At 38.3% G+C, this 19,523-nt stretch overlaps 1 protein-coding gene and 1 non-coding gene across 9 annotated transcripts in view; one reads left to right on the plus strand and one right to left on the minus strand.

Moving 5' to 3' along the window:
- Positions 1–18,257, plus strand: part of CEP70 (centrosomal protein 70) — a 79,794-nt gene extending 61,537 nt beyond the window's left edge. For 6 of the 8 annotated variants that reach the window (XM_033855359.2, XM_033855355.2, XM_073803785.1 and 3 more), the window contains 6 exons: positions 11,656–11,826; positions 13,419–13,565; positions 13,747–13,915; positions 14,080–14,194; positions 15,184–15,263; positions 17,538–18,257. In XM_033855359.2, coding sequence (XP_033711250.1) covers positions 11,656–11,826; positions 13,419–13,565; positions 13,747–13,915; positions 14,080–14,194; positions 15,184–15,263; positions 17,538–17,599 — 744 coding nt within the window. In that variant the 3' untranslated portion in view covers positions 17,600–18,257. Of the gene's footprint in view, positions 1–11,655; positions 11,827–13,418; positions 13,566–13,746; positions 13,916–14,079; positions 14,195–15,097; positions 15,156–15,183; positions 15,264–17,537 lie in introns of those variants that run through there. The other 2 variants (XM_073803784.1, XM_073803783.1) reach the window with 2 other exon arrangements.
- On the minus strand, positions 6,381–6,487 carry LOC117312295 (U6 spliceosomal RNA). The gene has a single exon (XR_004526552.1). It is a non-coding gene; the product is annotated as a U6 spliceosomal RNA (small nuclear RNA).
- Positions 18,258–19,523: the final 1,266 nt, after the last annotated feature.

The following is a 19,523-nucleotide window of genomic DNA, read 5'->3' on the forward strand; positions in this document are numbered from 1 at the left end:
TTCCCTGGTGGCGCAGTAGTTGAGAGTCCGCCAGCCGATGCAGGGGACACGGGTTCGTGCCCCGGTCCGGGAAGATCCCACATGCCGTGGAGTGGCTGGGCCTGTGAGCCATGGCCGCTGAGCCTGCGCATCCGGAGCCTCTGCTCCGCAACGGGAGAGGCCACAACAGTGAGAGGCCCGCATACCGCAAAAAAAAAAAAAAATACATAGAAACAAATGACAGTGAAAACGCTATGACCCAAAACCTGTGGGATGCAGCAAACGCAGTTCTAAGAGGGAAGTTTATAGCAATACAGTCCTACCTCAAGAAACAAGAAAAATCTCAAACAACCTAACCTTACACTGAAAGCAATTAGAGAAAGAAGAACAAAAAAACCCCAGAGTTAGCAGAAGGAAAGAAATCATGAACTTCAGAACAGAAAACAATGAAAAAGAAATGTAGGAAACGATAGCAAAATCAATAAAATTAACAGCTGGTTCTTTGAGAAGATAAACAAGATTGATAAACCATTAGCCAGACTCATCAAGAAAAAAAGGGAGAAGACTCAAATCAACAGAATTTGAAATGAATAAGGAAAAGTAACAACTGACATTACAGAAATAAAAGAATCATGAGTAATTACTACAAGCAACTCTATGCCAATAAAATGGAAAACCTGGAAGAAATGGACAAATTCTTAGAAAAGTACAACCTTCCAAGACTGAACCAGGAAAAAGTAGAAAATATAAACAGACCAATCACAAGCACTGAAATTGAAACCGTGATTAAAAATCTTCCAACAAACAAGTCCAGGACCAGATAGCTTCACAGGCGAATTCTATCAGACATTTAGAGAAGAACTAACACCTATCCTTCTCAAACTCTTCCTAAATATAGCAGAGGAAGGAACACTCCCAAACTCATTCTATGAGGTCACAATCACCCTGATACCAAAACCAGACAAAGTTGTCACAAAAAAAGAAAACTACAGGCCAATATCACTGATGAACATACATGCAAAAATCCACAACAGAATACTAGCAAACAGAATCCAAGAACACATTAAAAGGATCATACACCATGATCAAGTGTGGTTTATCCCAGGAATGCAAGGATTCTTCAATATATACAAATCAATCAATGTGATACACCATATTAACAAATTGAAGGATAAAAACCATATGATAATCTCAATAGATGCAGAAAAAGCTTTTGACAAAATTCAGCACCCATTTATGATAAAAACTCTCCAGAAAGTGGGCATAGAGGGAACCTACCTCAACATAATAAAGGCCATATATGACAAACCCACAGCCAACGTTCTCAGTGGTGAGAAACTGAAACCATTTCCTCTAAGATCAGGAACAAGACAAGGTTGCCCACTCTCACCACTATTATTCAACATAGTTTTGGCAGTTTTAGCTATGGCAGTCAGAGAGGAAAAAGAAATAAAAGGAATCGAAATCGGAAAAGAACTAAAAGTGTCGCTCTTTACAGATGACATACTATACATAGAGAATCCTAAAGATGCCACCAGAAAACTACTAGAGCTATCAATGAATTTGGTAAAGTAGCAGGATACAAAATTAATGCACAGAAATCTGTTGCATTCCTATAAACTAACGACGAAAAATCTGAAGGAGAAAATGAGGAAACACCCCCATTTACCACTGCAACAAAAAGAATAAAATACCTAGGAATAAACCTACCGAAGGAGACAAAAGGCCTGTATGCAGAAAACTATAAGACACTGATGAAAGAAACTAAAGATGATACAAACAGATGGAGAGATATACTGTGTTCTTGGATTGGAAGAATCAATATTGTGAAAATGACTATACTACCCAAAGCAATCTGCAGATTCAGTGCAATCCCTATCAAACTACCAATGGCGTTTTTCACAGAACTAGAAGAAAAAATTTTAATTTGTTTGGAAACACAAAAGACCCTGAGTAGCCAAAGCAATCTTTTTCTTCTTCTTTATAAATTTATTTATTTATGGCAGCATTGAGTCTTCATTGCTGGGTGCGGGCTTTCTCTAGTTGTGGTGAGCGAGGGCTACTCTTTGTTGTGGTGTGTGGGCTTCTCATTGCAGTGGCTTCTCTTGTTGCGGAGCACAGGCTCTAGGTGCACGGGCCTCAGAAGTTGTGCAATGTGGCTTCAGTAGTTGTGGCACATGGGCTCAGTAGTTGTGGTTCATGGGTGCTAGAGTGCAGGCTCAGTAGTTTTGGAGCACGGGCTTAGTTGCTCTGCAGCATGTGGGATCTTCCCACACCGGGGCTCGAACCCATGTCCCCTGCATTGGGAGGCTGATTCTTAACCACTGTGTCACCAGGGAAGTCCCCCAAAGCAATCATGAGAAAGAAAAACGGAGCTGGAGGAATCAGGCTCCCTGACTTTAGACTATACTACAAAGTGACAGTAATCAAGACAGTATGGTACTGGCACAAAAACAGACATATAGATCAATGGAACAGGATAGAAAGCCCAGAGATAAACCTATGCACATATGGTCAGCTTATGTTTGATAAAGGAGGCAAGAATATACAATGGAGAAAAGACAGCCTCTTCAATAAGTGGTGCTGAGAAAACTGGACAGCTACATGTAAAAGAATGAAATTAGAACACTTCCTAACACCATACAAAAAAATAAACTCAAAATGGTTTAAACACTAAATATAAGGCCAGACACTATCAAACTCTTAGAGGAAAACATTGGCCGAACAATCTATGAGATAAATCACAGCAAGATCCCTTTTGACCCACCTCCTAGAGAAATGTAAATAAAAACAAAAATAAACAAATGGGACCTAATGAAACTTAAAAACTTTTGCTCAGCAAAGGAAACCATAAACAAGACGAAAAGACAACCCTCAGAATGGGAGAAAATATTTGCAAATGAAGCAACTGACAAAGGATTAATCTCCAGAATATACAAGCAGCTCATGCAGCTCAGTATCAAAACAACAGCCCAATCCAAATGTGGGCGGAAGACCTCAATAGACATTTCTGCAGAGAAGATACACAGATTGCCAACAAACAAATGAAAGGATACTCAACATCACTAATCATTAGAGAAAGGCAAATCAAAACCACAATGACCTATCACCTCACACCAGTCAGAATGGCCATCATCAAAAAGCCTACAAACAATAAATGCTGGAGATTGTGTGGAGAAAAGGGAACCCTCTTGCACTCTTGGTGGGAATGTAAACTGATACAGCCACTATGGAGAACAGTATGGAGGTTCCTCAAAATAAAAATAGAACTACCATATGACCCAGCAATTCCACTACTGGGCATATTCCCTGAGAAAACCATAATTCAAAAAGACATGTGGACTTCCCTGGTGGCGCAGTGGTTGAGAGTCCACCTGCCGATGCAGGGGACACGGGTTTGTGCCCCGGTCCAGGAAGATCCCACATGCCGTGGAGCGGCTGGGCCCGTGAGCCATGGCTGCTGAGCCTGCGCGTCCGGAGCCTGTGAGAGGCCCGCGTACTGCAAAAAAAAAAAAAAAAAAAAAAAGTATCACAATATTCATTGAAGCACTGTTTACAGTTGCCAGGACGTGTAAGCAACCTAAGTGTCCATCGACAGATGAATGGATAAGGAAGATGTGGCACATATATACAATGGAATATTATTCAGCCATAAAAAGAAACGAAATTGAGTTATTTGTAGTGATGTGGATGGACCTAGAGTCTGTGTGTTATACAGAGTGAAGTAAGTCAGAAAGAGAAAAATAAATACCGTATGCTAACATATATATATGAAATCTAAAAAAGAATGGTTCTCATGAACCTAGGGGCAGGACAGGAATAAAGATGGAGATGTAGAGAATGGACTTGAGGACATGGGGAGGGGGAAGGGTAAGCTGGGACTAAGTGAGAGAGTAGCATTGACATATATACACTACCAAATGTAAAATAGATAGCTACTGGAAAGCAGCTGCATAGCACAGGGAGATCAGCTTCGTGCTTTGTGACCACCTAGAGGGGTGGGATAGGGAGGGTGGAAGGGAGATGCAAGAGGGAAGAGATATGGGGATATATTTATATGTAAAGCTGATTCACTGTGTTATGCAGCAGAAACTAACACAACATTGTAAAGCAATTATACTCCAATAACGGTGTTAAAAAAAAAAAAAAGATTAAAAAGAAAAAATCCTCCTGGATTAGGACACATAGGTTTTCGAGGCAGAAGTCCAGTATGACCCCATTGCTTGGCAAAGTAATAAAGCTATCCTTTAATACTTCAGCACTGCCCCCCCAAAAAAATAAAAGAAGAAGAATATACTCTGTTGTCAATAATAATTCCGTGGAGGGGAATTAATTAATTTTTCCATTAAAGGGATGTGTTTAGGGTCTTTTTTTTTTGGCTGTGTTGGGTCTTTGTTGCTGTGTGCAGGCTTTCTCTAGTTGTGACTAGCGGGGACTACTGTTCGTTGCGGTGCACAGGCTTCTCATTGTGGTGGCTTCTCTTGTTGCAGAGCATGGGCTCTAGGTGCATGGGCTTCAGTAAATGTAGAGCGCGGGCTAGTAGTTGTGGCGCACGGGCTTAGTTGCTCTGCGGCATGTGGGATCTTCCCGGACCAGGGCTCAAACCTGTGTCCCCTGCATTGGCAGGCGGCTTCTTAACAACTGTGCCACCAGGGAAGCCCTGGAATGTGTTTAAATAGAAGTGAAATGTTGAATACACTCTGTTGAACTAAATAAATAAATAAATAATAAAAATGCTCCAAAATAAACATCTCAAATCATATTACCAGGAGACCTGTGAGTTGTAACTTGAAGTATGAGTAGGGACAAAAATTCAGTATGAAAACGGTATGTTGTCTTTATACTTTATAATTCCCTGATATTAGGGAATTATTCGTTTATTTATTTTTATTATTTTTATTTATCAAATAGCCTGGGCTTGATGGTGGAAACAAAGGAAATGGCTTTACTCTTCTCTCTGTTTATTTTTGAAGTATTTTTTAAATTTATTAATTTATTTTTGGCTGCATTGGGTTTTCGTTGTTACACGTGGGCTTTCTTTAGTTGTGGCGAGTGGGGGCTACTCTTCATTGCAGTGTGCAGGCTTCTCATTGTGGTGCCTTCTCTTTGTTGCAGAGCACAGGCTCTAAGCATGCGGGCTTCAGTAGTTGTGACAGGTGGGCTCAGTAGTTGTGGCTCATGGGCTCTAGGGCGCCGGCTCAGTAGTTGTAGCGTACGGGCTTAGTTGCTCCGCAGCATGTGGGATCTTCTGGACCAGGGATTGAACCATGTGTCCCCTGCATCGGCAGGCAGATTCTCAACCACTGCACCACCAGGGAAGCTCCAACTCTTCTCTCCTTAAAGTGGTTGTTTTGAGTCTCCCTTTCCCGTTCTTGAATAATATATAAAGTAGAACTCATAGCTTTTGGCAAGGGGGTTATAGTCACATATTATACATATCAGTATATTTAAACTTCAGTCCAAGCATTGATGATGTTAGGGAATTATTGGGTTTTTATTTTATTTTTATTTTTATTATTTTTTCTTGAAGTATAGTTGATTACAATGCGTTAAGTTTCTGTTGTACCGCAAAGTTATTCAGTTATGTATATATCCATATATATTCTTTTTTATTATAGGTTATTACAAGATATTGAATATAGTACCATACCCTGTACTATACGGTACAGCCTTGTTGTTTATCTATTTTATATGTAGTAATTTGTATCTGGTAATCTGAAACTCCTTGTTTATCCCTCCCCCAACTTTCCCCTTTGATAACCATAAGTTTGTTTTGTATGTTTGTGAGTCTGTTTCTGTTTTGTAAACACATTTATTTATATCATATTTTAGCTTCCACATATAAGTGATATCATATAATATTTGTCTTTTCTGTCTGACTTACTTCACTTAGTATGATAGTCTCTAGGTCCATCCATGTTGCTGCGAATGGTATTATTTCATTCTTTTTTATGGCTGAGTAGTATTCCATTGTGTATATATATGTACCATGTCTTCTTTATCCATTCACCTGTCGATGGACATTTAGGTTGTTTCCATGTCTTGGCTGTTGTAAATAGTGCTGCTGTGAACATTGGGGTGCATGTGTCTTTTTGAATTATAGTTTTCTCAGGATATATGCCCAAGAGTGGGATTGCTGGATCATGTGGTAACTCTATTTTTAGTTTTCTGTGGAACCTTCATACTGTTTTCCACAGTAGCTGTACCACCTTACATTCCCACCAACAGTGTAGGAAGGTTCCCTTTCCTCCATACCCTCTCCAACATTTGTTATTTGTAGATTTTAATGATGGCCATTCTGACCAGCATGAGGTGGTACCTTATTGTAGTTCTTTTTTTTTAACATCTTTATTGGAGTATAATTGCTTTACAATGGTGTGTTAGTTTCTGCTTTATAACAAAAAAATATGGAACGCTTCACGAATTTGCTTGTCATCCTTGCACAGGGTCCATGCTAATCTTCTCTGTGCCGTTCCAGTTTTAGTGTATGTGCTGCCGAAGCGAGCACTCATTGTAGTTTTGATTTGCATTTCTCTAACAATTAGCAGTATTGAGCACCTTTTCATGTGCCTATTGGCCATCTGTATGTCTTCTTTGGAAAAATGTCTATTTAGGTCTTCTGCCCATTTTTTGATTGGGTTGTTTGCTTTTTTGTTATTCAGTTGTACGAGCTGTTTGTATATTTTGGAAATTAAGCCCTTGTCGGTCACATCATTGGCAAATATTTTCCCTCAGTACATAGGTTGTCCATTTTGTTTATGGTTTCTTTTGCTGTGCAAAATCTTATAAGTTGATTAGGTCCCATTTGTTTATTTTTGCTTTTATTTCTATTGCCTTGGGAGACTGACCTAAGAAAACATTGCTACAATTTATGTCAGAGAATGTTTTGCCTATGTTCTCTTCTAGGAGTCTTATGGTGTCCTGTCTTATATTTAAGTCTTTAAGCCACTTTGAGTTTATTTTTTGTTTCTGGTGTGACGGAGTGTTCTAACTTCATTGATTTACATGCAGCTGTCCAGCTTTCCCAGCACCACTTGCTGAAGAGACTTTTTTCCCTCCATTGTGTATTTTGCATTCTTTGTCAAATACTGACTGTAGGTGTGTGTGGGGGGGAAATTATTAATTTTCTTATTTATAATAATGGCATTATGACTTTGTAGAAGAATATGCCTACTTTTAAGAGATGCATGCTTAAGTATGTATGAGAGTGAAGTGTTATCATGTCTGCAGTTTCTTCAAATGGTTCAGCTCAAAATATAGATAGAGTGAGCAAATATGGCAAAATGTTAACAATTATTGAATCTAGGTAGTGATTATATGGGTGTTTGTGATGGTTCATTTTATTTATCAACTTGACTGGGCTACAGGGTGCCCAGATATTTGGTCAAACATTGTTCTGGGTTTTTCTGAGAATGTTTCTGAATGAGATGAGAAAATCTTTTTTCTCCATACCTGTCAATAAGGACCACCACTAGTGGTTTGCTTAAACTGGCAAAGCCAATAATATACCTTCACTGTCATGCCTTAGGGGTATATCAGCTCTCCAGCCCTATATCATAACTTAGTTGACAAGGATCTTGATCACCTTTCCCTTCTATAAGATATCACACTGGCCAGTTACATTGATGATGTTATGCTGATAGGACCTACTGAGCAAGAAGTAGCAACTTATTGGTAAGACATTTGCATGTTAAAGGATGGGAAAGAAATGTAACAAAAATTCAGGGGCCTTCTACTTCAGTGAAACTTCTAGGGCTCAAGTGGTGTGGGCATGTCAAGATCTCCCTTTAAGGTAAAGGATAAGTTATTGCTCTGGCACCTCTTACAACCAAAAACCTGGCACAGCACCTAGTAGGCCTCTTTGGATTTTGGAGGTAACATATTCCTCATGTGATGTGTTACTCCAACCCATTTACTGAGTGATCTGAAAAGGCACTAGTTTTGAGTGGGGCCCAGAACAAGAGAAGGCTCTGCATCGGTCCAGGCTGCCATGCAAGCTGCTCTGCCATTCGGACAACAGGATCCAGCAGATCCGATGGGGCTTAGACTGTCATGGCAGGTAGGGATGCTGCTGGCAGCCTTTGGCGGCCCCTGTAGGTGAATCATAAGTCAGGCTCTTAGGATTTTGGAGAAGGATCCTGTCATCCTCTGCAAATAACTACTTTCCTTTTAAGTAATAACTCTTGGCCTGCTGCGGGGCCTGAGTAAAAGGCTTAACGGTGGGCCACAAAGTTACCATGTGACTTGAATTACCCGTCATGAGCTGGGTGTCATCTGACCCACGAAGCCAATAAAATTGGGTGAGCACAGCAGCACTCTGTCATCGAATGAAGGTGGTACATGTGAAATTGGGCCTGAGCAGGCCCTGAAGGCACAATAAATTACATGAAGCAGTGGCCAAATGCCTGCGGTTTCCCACTCTTGCTGCACTACCTTCTCTCCCCCAGCCTGCACCTGTGGCCTCATGGGGAGTTCCCTATGATCAATTGACATAAGAAGGGTAGACTTAGGCCTGATTTACAGGTGGCTCTGCATAATCTGTAGGGACCACATTAAAGTAGACAACTGCAACACTACAGCTTCTGTCTGGGACATCCCTGAAGGAAAGAAGTGAAGGGAAATCCTCCCACTGGGCAGAACTTTGAGCAGTGTACTACCACTCCACAAGGAAGGAAAGGAAGAGAATGTCTAGAATACAGGCCATCCCTTAGGGCATCTCTTAGTATTGCCATGCCTTGTGATAAAGGTCAATGGAAAACTCCAACAACCTGGTCTAGGCAGAACTACTAATGGCCCAGACCCTTCAGGAATGAAGATTTGGATTACCCCAGCAAGTAAAGGACCAGGACCAGCTGAGGTGCTTGCTGAAGGCAAACATAATAAAAAAAAGGTAATGGAAGAAAGTAGTGATAAATACCAGCTGTGACCATAAGATGACTTATAGAAATGAGGATTATAATTGTCATGTGTATTTCCTCCTTATTTGGTTATGAATATGTTCACATGGGTGTATGTATATATTTGTAAATACATATATATATATATATATATATAGCAAATATCTTTGTTCTTTTCCTGCTCTTATTCTCTTATCATATAATGACTATGTCATCATATTTGAGTACTGTTATTTTTATATCATAGTTTTTAAGTTACAGGGTATCAAGGAGAAGAGTAATCCTCACTTTAGGACTTTACCTCTTCTTCTGGCAAAGGGGTTAGTACATTTTTGGCTGTACACAGCACAGTTGTATCATGTTAGGTGATCCATGATCTTGTTATTGTCTTTATTTGGAGATTAAGTATGGTTTGAGGCAAAGTGTATGGGTGCCAAGTTGACAAGGGGTGGACTTGTGATGGTTAATTTTATGTGTCAGCTTGACTAGGCCAGAGGGTGCCCAGATAATTTGGTCAAGCCTTGTTCTGGGTGTGTCTGTGAGGGTGTTTCTGGAGGAGAGTAACATTTGAAATGGTGGACTGGGTAAAGCCCTCCTCGTGGTGGCTGGGTCTCATCACGTCACCTGAAGGCCTGAGTAGACCAAAAAGGCTGAGGAAGAAGGAACTTTCTGCCTGCCTGACTGCCTTTGAGCTGGGACATCAATTTTTTTTCCAGCTTTCAAGTGTTGAACTGAAACATTGGCTCTTCCTTGGTCTCAAGCTTGTGGGAATTCAGACTAGAACTATGCCATTGGCTAACTGCAGCATTGCTGCATTGCTGACTGCAGATCTCAGCAATTGCTGACTGCAGATCTCAGGACTTGTCAGCTCCTATAATTGTGTGAGCCAATTCCTTATAATAAATAAATACACAGACATTTGCACACACACATACACATCCTATTGGTTCTGTTTCTGGTGAACACTGACTATATAATATAGTATTTATTGTTTATATTCTTTTTATTTTCTGTATGTTTCAAAGTTTCCTTGTTGAAAAGTTGGGAGAAAAAGTCATTCAAATCTCAGTCAAAACTTCAGTCTCTCATCCAGTTCAAGGCTTCTACCTTATGCTTACTTTATCTCATGTCTGACCTATGCTTCTCCAAATAAGCAGTGTGGCAAGTGGGTGTGATCTGTTTCTTTATTCTCATTGCTCCCCTTCACTCCTAGTCCTCTGCTATATCTAGCTTCTTCCAGGTTGTCAGTGAGGGTGAATGTTGAGTGAGAACACAAAGCAAAAGGGTAGAATCTTTCTCGACTGGTGCTGGTATAATCTAGCACTGGTGCCCTTTGTGTGGCTAATGACCAAATACTGCCTGTTTTTCTCTATCACAGAATGTGTGTGTGTGTGTGTGTGTGTGTGTGTGTGTGTGTGCAGTTATTTCCTCCCTACCAACTAGGGACCTTGGCATCGTACCATTCATTCTGTGGGCAATGCATTTTCCAGCTGATCTCTTATGAATCCCTCTCTTCCTCTTGTTCAAGTGACACTCCTTTAGGGTCCTCCAGCTATAGGTAGCTTTTTTTTTTTTTCCATGAAAGCAAAGCTTGACTGTCTTCCAAAGTGTCCACTTGGTCACAGGGTATATTCTTACCATACCAGAAGAAGTAAAAGGGCAGACTTCTCTTGTTGCTGCCTCCTCTCCTTGCTCTATTCTATCTTTGACTTTATATACGTATCAGTTTATTTTTGCTGTGTAACAAACCTTTCTAAAACTTAGTGACTTAAAATAACACCCCTTTAATATTACGGTGCTTGGACAGCTGGGCAGTTCTGTTGATTGCAGCTGGGCTCCCTCATGCATCTGCAATCTGGTACAAGTCAGCTAAGTGGCTCTGGAGTTGTATTAGAGTGATTGGGTTGACTGGGTTATGTGTCTTTCATCATTCACCATCTAGCCTGGGCTGGTCCATGTGGCAGCAGATCTCAACGGGAGAGAGCAGAAATAATCAAGCCCCCTTGAGTCTTGGGCTTCAGGCTGGCACACCATAACTTCCTTTTCTGTATGCCAAAGCAAGGCCCAAGATTACCCCAGATTCAAGGAGCAGGAAATACTCTACCTCTTGATGGGAGAACCTGCAGTGTCATACTGCCAAGGGGAGAGGATGTAAGGAAGAGTAATAATTGCAGTAATTTTTGCTAACAATCTACTACGAGGTATGGATACATACTGCTAGACATGTATGTAATCCCCCTTGGTTCACTGCCACCCTCATGGAAGGGAATTGTGCTATGACCTTCTGACACTCAGCTAATATCAGCTCCCTGATTTCTTTTAGGAGTTCTTGCTGCCCTCCTTAATCTTTGGTGTGAGGCAGAGGGAGAAGAAATACTATGTTCCTGTGCTCATTAATAATTTAATGAAGGCGAATTAATTATTTTTTTCCATTAAAATGGAATTCAAAGTAGAGTTTAAATATAATAGAAGCAAAACATTGAAATGCATGTTCTAAACCAAACAACAGCAACAACAAAACTGCTTGTTAATAAGCATCAGAAATCAAATTCTCAGGAGACCTGTAGCTTTCTATGGGAAAAAAAGAGAAATAACACAGCATTTTTCACTCACTTGTTCTGTACAGTCCTTTGAAAGACACTTGTTTTGGTGAATCCTGTGCAATGAATCTCTAACTCGGTAATGATGTTACATTGATATGTAAAGCACTCCTTTAACATATATCACTTTGATAGGACTGTGGTAAACATTTCAACTAAAAACACTGTCTTTTTTAAAGGTATTAAGGAGCATCAATTCAATTATTCACAATCCAAGAGCTCCAGTAATAATTTATAAACAGAGCAAAGGAGGAGCCCAACATTTTAATAAAGATCTTGTTCAGGATTGTGGATTTGAGCATCTTGTTCCTATAATAGAAATGTGGGCAGATCAGCTGGCTTCCTTAAAGGTAAGGGGTTGAATATTCTTTACAGGCTTTGCAAATCTGTAGGAGTCCATGGGCTTTATATACTTTTATTCTCAAGCAAAGTTTTATATTTGATGTGCTTTTACCATAGACTTTTTCTTTATAATTGCACCTTACTGATGAAAAACATTGGTTAATGAAAGTATCGTTATGCTCTGACTTCCTGACTTTTTTTCAAATTCTGGTGGCACGTATTGTTTAATACATTTATTTGGCACTGAATTGTGTTGCCTTGAATTGCTAAAATAGATAACTGCCTTCTTACCAAATGAAAGATTAAAGATATTAATATGTGAGGTCTGGGTATTAATTGGAGAGTGTTAAATAAGTGGAGGACTAAAATAAGAAGTTGAGAAAAGTAAGAATTTCCTGTACTTCTTTCTGTATTCTAGAGTTGCACTGTCTAATACAATAACCACTAAGCCACAAGTAGCTTTTGATCTCTTGAAATGTGACTAGTCCCAACTGAGATGTGCTGCAAGTATAAAAATACACACTGGATTTAGAAGAGTTATTATGGAGGAAAATAGTTAAAATATTGATTATCTGTTAGATGATAATATTTTGGATATATTGGGTTAAATATATTATTAAAATTGTCACCTACTTCTTTTTACTTTTTAAAATGTGCCTACTAGACAATATTACTGTGACACACATTACATTCCTTCTGGATGGCATTGTTCTAAAGGGCCAAGCACTGTGCCGTGCACATAGTAGATGCTCAGTAAATATTTGTTTATAGATTGACCAGTCTTAGACTTCTAAAATTCCAGGAGCCCGGCCTCTTGTGCACAGTTTTAAATAGATTAGGACAACATATCTAGGCCAGGAAAACTAAGTAGGCTGTCATGAAAATCAAGTCGAATTACTTCAGGCATCCTTTTGAATTAAAAACTTTCCTGGAGATACATACTATAACGTGGATGAATCTTGAAAATATCCTAAGTGAAAGAAGCCTGTCACAAAAGGCCGCTTATTGTATGATTCCATTTTTTTTAATGAAATGCTCAGAATAGGCAAATCCATAGAAACAGAAAGTAGATTAGTAGTTACCCAAGGGCTGAGAGCAGGAGAGAATGGGGAATGACTGTAAATGGATACAGGGTTTCTTTTTGGAGTCATGACAATGTTCTAGAGTTGGATAATGGTGATGATTGCACATCTCTGTAAATAAGTCAAAACTACTGAATTGCACATTTAAAGAGGATGAATTTTATGGTACGTGAATTACATCTCAGTATATCTTATTTAAAAAATCAAGGGCAAAATATTAAGGACAAGCTTATTTTTTATTCATCAATATTTCAAAATAATTACTTGAATAACATATGCTACTAATAAATAACGTATAATTACTTTAAACATCCAGATTCCAGATAATCAATATATATATATGTAAGGCCTGGAGAAAACTAATTTAACAGACTTTTTCTAAACTGATAATGGTATTTTTTAAAAAAATAATGATGATGGTTAATATACATATTAAATCTGCTTGGATAATTATATTTTATTAGCATTATTATGAAAACTTTAAAAATCAGTAATAGCATATTGTTTCTTTCGTAAAGGATTTGTATAAGTCCTTGAAAATACTATCTGCAGAACTGGTGCCTTGGCATAATTTAAAGAAGCAGGATGAAAATGAAGGTGTCAAAGTTGAAGATCTGTTGTTTATAGTAGATACCATGTTAGAAGAAGTGGAAAATAAGGAAAAGGTAATACTACCTAATACTTACCTAAATGTTCACATTTTAATGTACTCTTTATCTTAGAAACTAATAATGATATGGATATAGATATTCTACTAGAACTCTATTTCTCTTTTGAAAGTTTTTATTAAAGATTTGGAATAATTTTAAGATGTAAACTATCTTTTTCTTTCTCTCTTTTGGGCAGGACAGCAATATGCCAGACTTTCAAATTTTGCAAGCTATTGTTTCTCACTTCCAAAAATTATTTGATGTGCCTTCTTTAACTGGAGTCTATCCCCGAATGAATGAAGTTTATACTAGGCTTGGAGAAGTGAACAATGCTGTGAGAAACCTCCAGGAACTCTTAGAACTAGGTGATGACCCTTTGTTTTTTTGGCCCCCCATTTAAGAATTATTTTTAATAAATCAACAAAAAGTAGTTAAAAAAATCAAGGCTAACTGAAGCATAAAGTGTTTGATTTAATGATTTTGAAAACTCTCTTTTAAAATATCCTATCCTTTTATTTCTCTTTTGCAGATAGTTCATCCTCATTGTGTGTGCTGGTGAGCACAGTTGGAAAATTGTGTAGGCTGGTTAATGAAGATGTGAATGAACAGGTTATGCAGGTATTGGGACCTGAAGACCTCCAAAGGTATTTATTTTGAAAAGGTTGCAAAGTACCATCCAGAATGTTTGGAGTGGTAAAATTAAAGACTTCCAAAACTTCATAAGTTATTTACCTTTCCTGTTTGGAATAGCATTTTTTAAAATAACTTGACAATCTAAAATAATCTCACACCTTAGGGATGGAGAGAATGTCAAGTATTTTCAAGATAAAAGTAGACTCTAGGGCCTATAGGTTTACATAGGGTGGGTCAGGACTCCAGCATTATTGCTATAAGCTTGTTTCCAAATTATATATGGAGAAATTCATACTTTATTAGCAACTTTATGTGAATTCAGAATATATAAGTCCAATTTTTAGTACATTACCATCAATCACTGATCACTAAATAATCACTAAGAGTATGTGTATTATTTGATAGGAAGATGTTAAGGATTTTTTTAAAAAGCTAGGCATCTCTGACATAAAACCTAATGTTTTTTTAAAATATCAAAATGTTATAGCTATACTCTTCCTCCCTCCTTCCCCAGATTTTATACTTCAACATATGTTCTGCAAGTTTTCCAAGAACCCTTACCTGACCCTTGAGTTTTCTGATACTTAATGCTTTTAAAAGGAATGTATGTCTCACTATTGGTCTTTTTCTCCTTCCCACAGTTTTACTGATTACTGATACTTATTCTTAATGTTTAATAGAATACAGGATATAAAAGCCAATTCTTTTTAGAAAATGTTATAAAAGCATGGTCTCTTAAGAATCCTCAAGCTAAATAGAAAATTCCTATATTAGGAATGTTATATAGATTTAACTTTAGAACAGATGATTACACTGATAATAGACTTTTTTTTTAGAAAAGTGTTACTAGATGAACAAAGAGCTGAAAAAGAATGGATTGCAGTAAATGATCATTAAACTTATATTTAAATTAGCAGGACAATTTCTTTCCATTTTGAAATGTTCTATGTCCAGTGAGATGCAAGTTGGAAATTCAGTGTAAACTGCATTTTTTTTAAAGCATTATCAACAAATTGGAAGAACATGAGGAATTTTTCCCAGCATTTCAGGCATTTACTAATGATCTACTTGAAATCTTAGGTAAGATCTTTGTTGGTGGTGGTTAAATTTTGAGTCTCAAGATGTCAGTGGGTTTGAGGAAACAGTGCTCCTTAGTCACTGTATTAGTGTTTTTACCCAGAGTTGTAGAAAGTGTCTGGAAACCACTAACAGTTCTGGAAACAAACTTCTAACTTGCAGTTAAAGTTGGTTGGGATTAGTCTGCAGAACAGAGAAACATATATATATCCTTTAAGGAGCTGGGGGCTGCCTTTGTTTTAGGACCTTAAAATGAGAAATGACATTACTCTGGCTAGGCCCAGTGTAACCTTGACTCTGTCATTGGCTAATGAGAAATATCCTTAGAATTTATGATCTTGGAAGGTGTCTTTTTTTTTCTTCTTCCTCCTTCTCCTTCTTTTTCTTCTCTCTTTTTTTTTTTTAAAGATAGTTCCTACTTACTGTGTTTTTTAGATATACAAATTAAATTTCCTTCTAAGGTGATGAGAAGTAATATAAAGTAAACATCTGTAGAAAGGAGATAAATTTATAAATCTGTTGAAGGGAAGAGTTACATTTTACACTCTTGGTCAGATTGAGGGATTCGTCAGTAGTAATATCTCTTACAGGGAAAAAAAAATGTAATTAGCTTAGGAATCATAGGCAAAATAGAGACCCAGTTCTCTTTAAGTGTGATTATATATGGCTATAAAAATAATTTATCTTACTGTTAAGAACACTGTTTAGGGAATTCCCTGGCGGTCCAGTGGTCATTAGGACTCTGGGCTTTCACTGCCGAGGGTGCAAGTTCAATCCCTGGCAGGGGAACTAAAATCCCGCAAGCTGCGCAGCGTGGCCAAAAAAACCCCCACTTTTTAAAAAGGTTAAAGTGATTTATTTATTAATGAATTCTTTTTTTTCCCATATAGCTCATTTGAAATTGAAAGTGTTTTTTTGTTGTTGTTTGGGAAAATGTAATTTGAAAGTTTAACTTGAGATGTGGAATTGTATAAGTGTGTTGCCTTGTATCTCAGAGAGCCTTGTTTCCTGCAATAATATGATTTTACTTGCTTTGGCGTAGCAATTAAACAATGAGTTTCTTGTCATTAATAAACATTTTAATAGGTGTGCTAGCAACACTTATTTCAGAATCCTTCTATAGAAACTTCCCCTCAGATAGGATACTCAGCATGGTTCATGTAGGATCATTTGCTTCAATTCAACAGGTGTGATTTTAGAATGCAGGTCAGGGAATAACTTGATCTTTGTACCTTACCACAATGTAAGATGTGAACCAAATTCTCTGCTGTAGATTTGCTCATATTTTTTTCCTTTCCTATATTTTGATAAGTGGATTCAGATAAGGATTCTGACTGAAGTCAGGAACTTAAACAGCATGGGTCATGTGTTTTGGCTAAAGGAAGAACAATCAAAATCCAGCTAAACATGGAGGGAAAGAGATGGAATCCAAGGAATCACGTTTTATGTAAAGGAAGTGAGTTTATGAACAGTGAACTAGCAGAATAATCTAGAAAAAAGTGGTGAGAATTTAGAGAACCTGCCACTGGGGTTTACCTTAAGTAGGGCTGGAGTCTACATAATCAGAGGAAGGACCTTCCTTAGTGGCTAGGAGCTTCCAGATGGTGAATTCTAACTTAGGCTGGTTGGAAGAAGATAGTCTTAGGAAGAGAAGTCAAATTCAGAAAGAATCTGGCAGAGAAGAACCTGAACTATCTTGTAGGCTGGACCAGGCTAAGCTCTATAATACATCGCATCTGAGATTTTACTCTGAGACACCTCACACCTTTTATTAGGTAGATAGGCTTCATCCTAAAAGGTAGACCTAAGAGCCATCCTACTAATGAGAAATCTTTATCATAGATTTAGGACAGGACTGTGTTCCAAGAGAAGAAATCCCTAAGTCCTTAGATGGGGGCCCATGAGAGATAGTGCCTCTACTGGGGATTTCACCATGTAGGCTCACCCATGTAGTTAAAGAGGCAGTAACATAATATCATAAATGTTGCTAGTAGGATCTGTTAATAAGAGCACACTGCTAATGAGATTAATATCAGAGTCAGAGGGTGCTTTTGTAGGTGTGTGGTAGCTTTTACCCTTTTTTTTGCCCTGTGAAGCATCTGTGTCTGAATCAGTGATACACTCATCACCACTATTGGAGAAAAGTTTCATGTGCATGAAAGCACTAGTGATGTTGCCTTTGTGTCTGAAGTTTGCCTCTGAATAGAGATTCTCATTTCATCTGAGCCTAACAGTGGATAAAGCTATTCTTTTATTATTGTTGTTTTTCTATTACAGAAATTGATGACTTGGATGCCATTGTACCTGCAGTAAGGAAATTAAAAATACTTTCATGCTGAAAACAAATCATTTTTACTGTGTAAATTGCATTCTTAACATTCTAAATATTTTGTAGGATTGATCTTACTCTGAGACAAGGGTTATAAAATGTATATACTCTCAGAATTCACCCCCTTCTTTCTGTTGGGTCCTTCTCCATCCATATAATTTTTATTAACTTTGAGATTCTTTTATAGAAAACATTGCTAAGTTTAATTACTAAATTAACTTTAGATCCTTTAATCATTTCTTAAGCAATTCTTGAGTGCTTAAAATGTAAGATTGTTTTAAAGTACAGCGTGTAAGAGAGACACTCAGGGAGAGAGTGCAAGTAATAGAAAGGTTGCATTTAAGTTCAGAGTTTTTTGGCCTGGGAACAAGGAATGCCAGTGGCTCTCTTTAGTCCAGCCAGCAGGAAGCTGTTGCTTTCCTGGCAAGGAAATGGCACATACTATTAAGATATCCCTCATGACACTTGCCCTTTCAGAGCAGAAGGAACAAAAGGAAGAAGGAAAAAAGTTTTTATCGTGTTAGGGTAGGAAATGAATTATGAGGTAAAATAGATGAGTGGATGTGAGTCTCTCATAAAGTGTCCTTTTTGCTATCTTGATGTGATGTACTTTTTATAAGGGCATGAAATCTTAAATAAAATTTTTGTAATGAATTTCCAAACCTAAATGTTCTCAGTGACTTACTTGTATTCCTCACCGATAATGAGTCGTATTCTCTTACTAGGCTGAGCCTTCCTTGGGCACCCTTCCTGGTTCACCTTTGCTGTGTTTTACGTAAGAGTAGTTTTCTTGATGCTTTCTACTTACCCTCTGTTCTCCATATTCATTCTGATTTTCTTAAAGGACAGGTGTTTGGCTTCACATCTGTGAGTACGGGCCACTTTTGGTTACTGCTGCTCCCTCACCCCCTACCCCCACTTTTTTTTTTTTTTTGCGGTACGCGGGCCTCTCACTGTTGCGGCCTCTCCCATTGCGGAGCACAGGCTCCGGACGCGTAGGCTCAGTGGCCATGGCTCACGGGCCCAGCCGCTCCGCGGCATGCGGGATCTTCCTGGACCGGGGCACGAACCCGCGTCCCCTGCATCGGCAGGCGGACTCTCAGCCACTGCGCCACCAGGGAAGCCCTGTAGACTCTTTAATGATGGCCATTCTGACTGGTGTGAGGTGGTACCTCATTATAGTTTTGATTTGCATGGAAGAAATATAATTTTAAAATTATGTTAATCTAAATTTTGTCAGCTAGTTTAAGAGCCTGTGGTTAACTCTTAGTTTAAAACAGAGGTTTTCAAACTCTTCCTCAGAGGCCTAGGAGTTTTTTTGGAGGGCCACTGAGAAGGGACAGTGCTGCTAGTAGGAAGAACATTAGGCCCTCTCTATCAGGTCTACTTTTATCCAGTTTTAATTATTTAAAATATAAGTACTGCAACCATTGTTTAGCTCTTGATTATTTACAGTTTTATTGATGTATAGTTGACATACATGTATAGTTGCTCCGCGGCATGTGGGATCCTCCCAGACCAGGGCTCAAACCCGTGTCCCCTGCATTGGCAGGAGGATTCTTAACCACTGTGCCACCAGGGAAGTCCTATTTCACTAATCTGTTTTGTGTGTTATAAATATAACACATATGCTAAGTATGATAAAAACCATAAATGTCAAGTATAATGAATGATTATAAAGTGAACACCCATGCAACAATCAAGAAACAGAACATTCACCAGCACTCCCAAAGGCCTCCCCCACATACCATATGTGTCTTCCCCCATTAGCCTGACTTATGTTAATCACTTACTTGGTTTTTTAAATAGTTTTGCCAGTTTTGTGTGTACACCTAAACCAAGATAGTTTAGTTTTGCCTATTTTTGAACTTTATAAAAATGGAGTCATATTGTATATGTTCTTTTTAATTCTTCTTTTGTTCAACATTGTTTGT

Source organism: Tursiops truncatus, chromosome 4 (genome assembly GCF_011762595.2).
Source record: "Tursiops truncatus isolate mTurTru1 chromosome 4, mTurTru1.mat.Y, whole genome shotgun sequence".
NCBI classification, from domain to species: Eukaryota; Metazoa; Chordata; class Mammalia; order Artiodactyla; family Delphinidae; genus Tursiops; species Tursiops truncatus.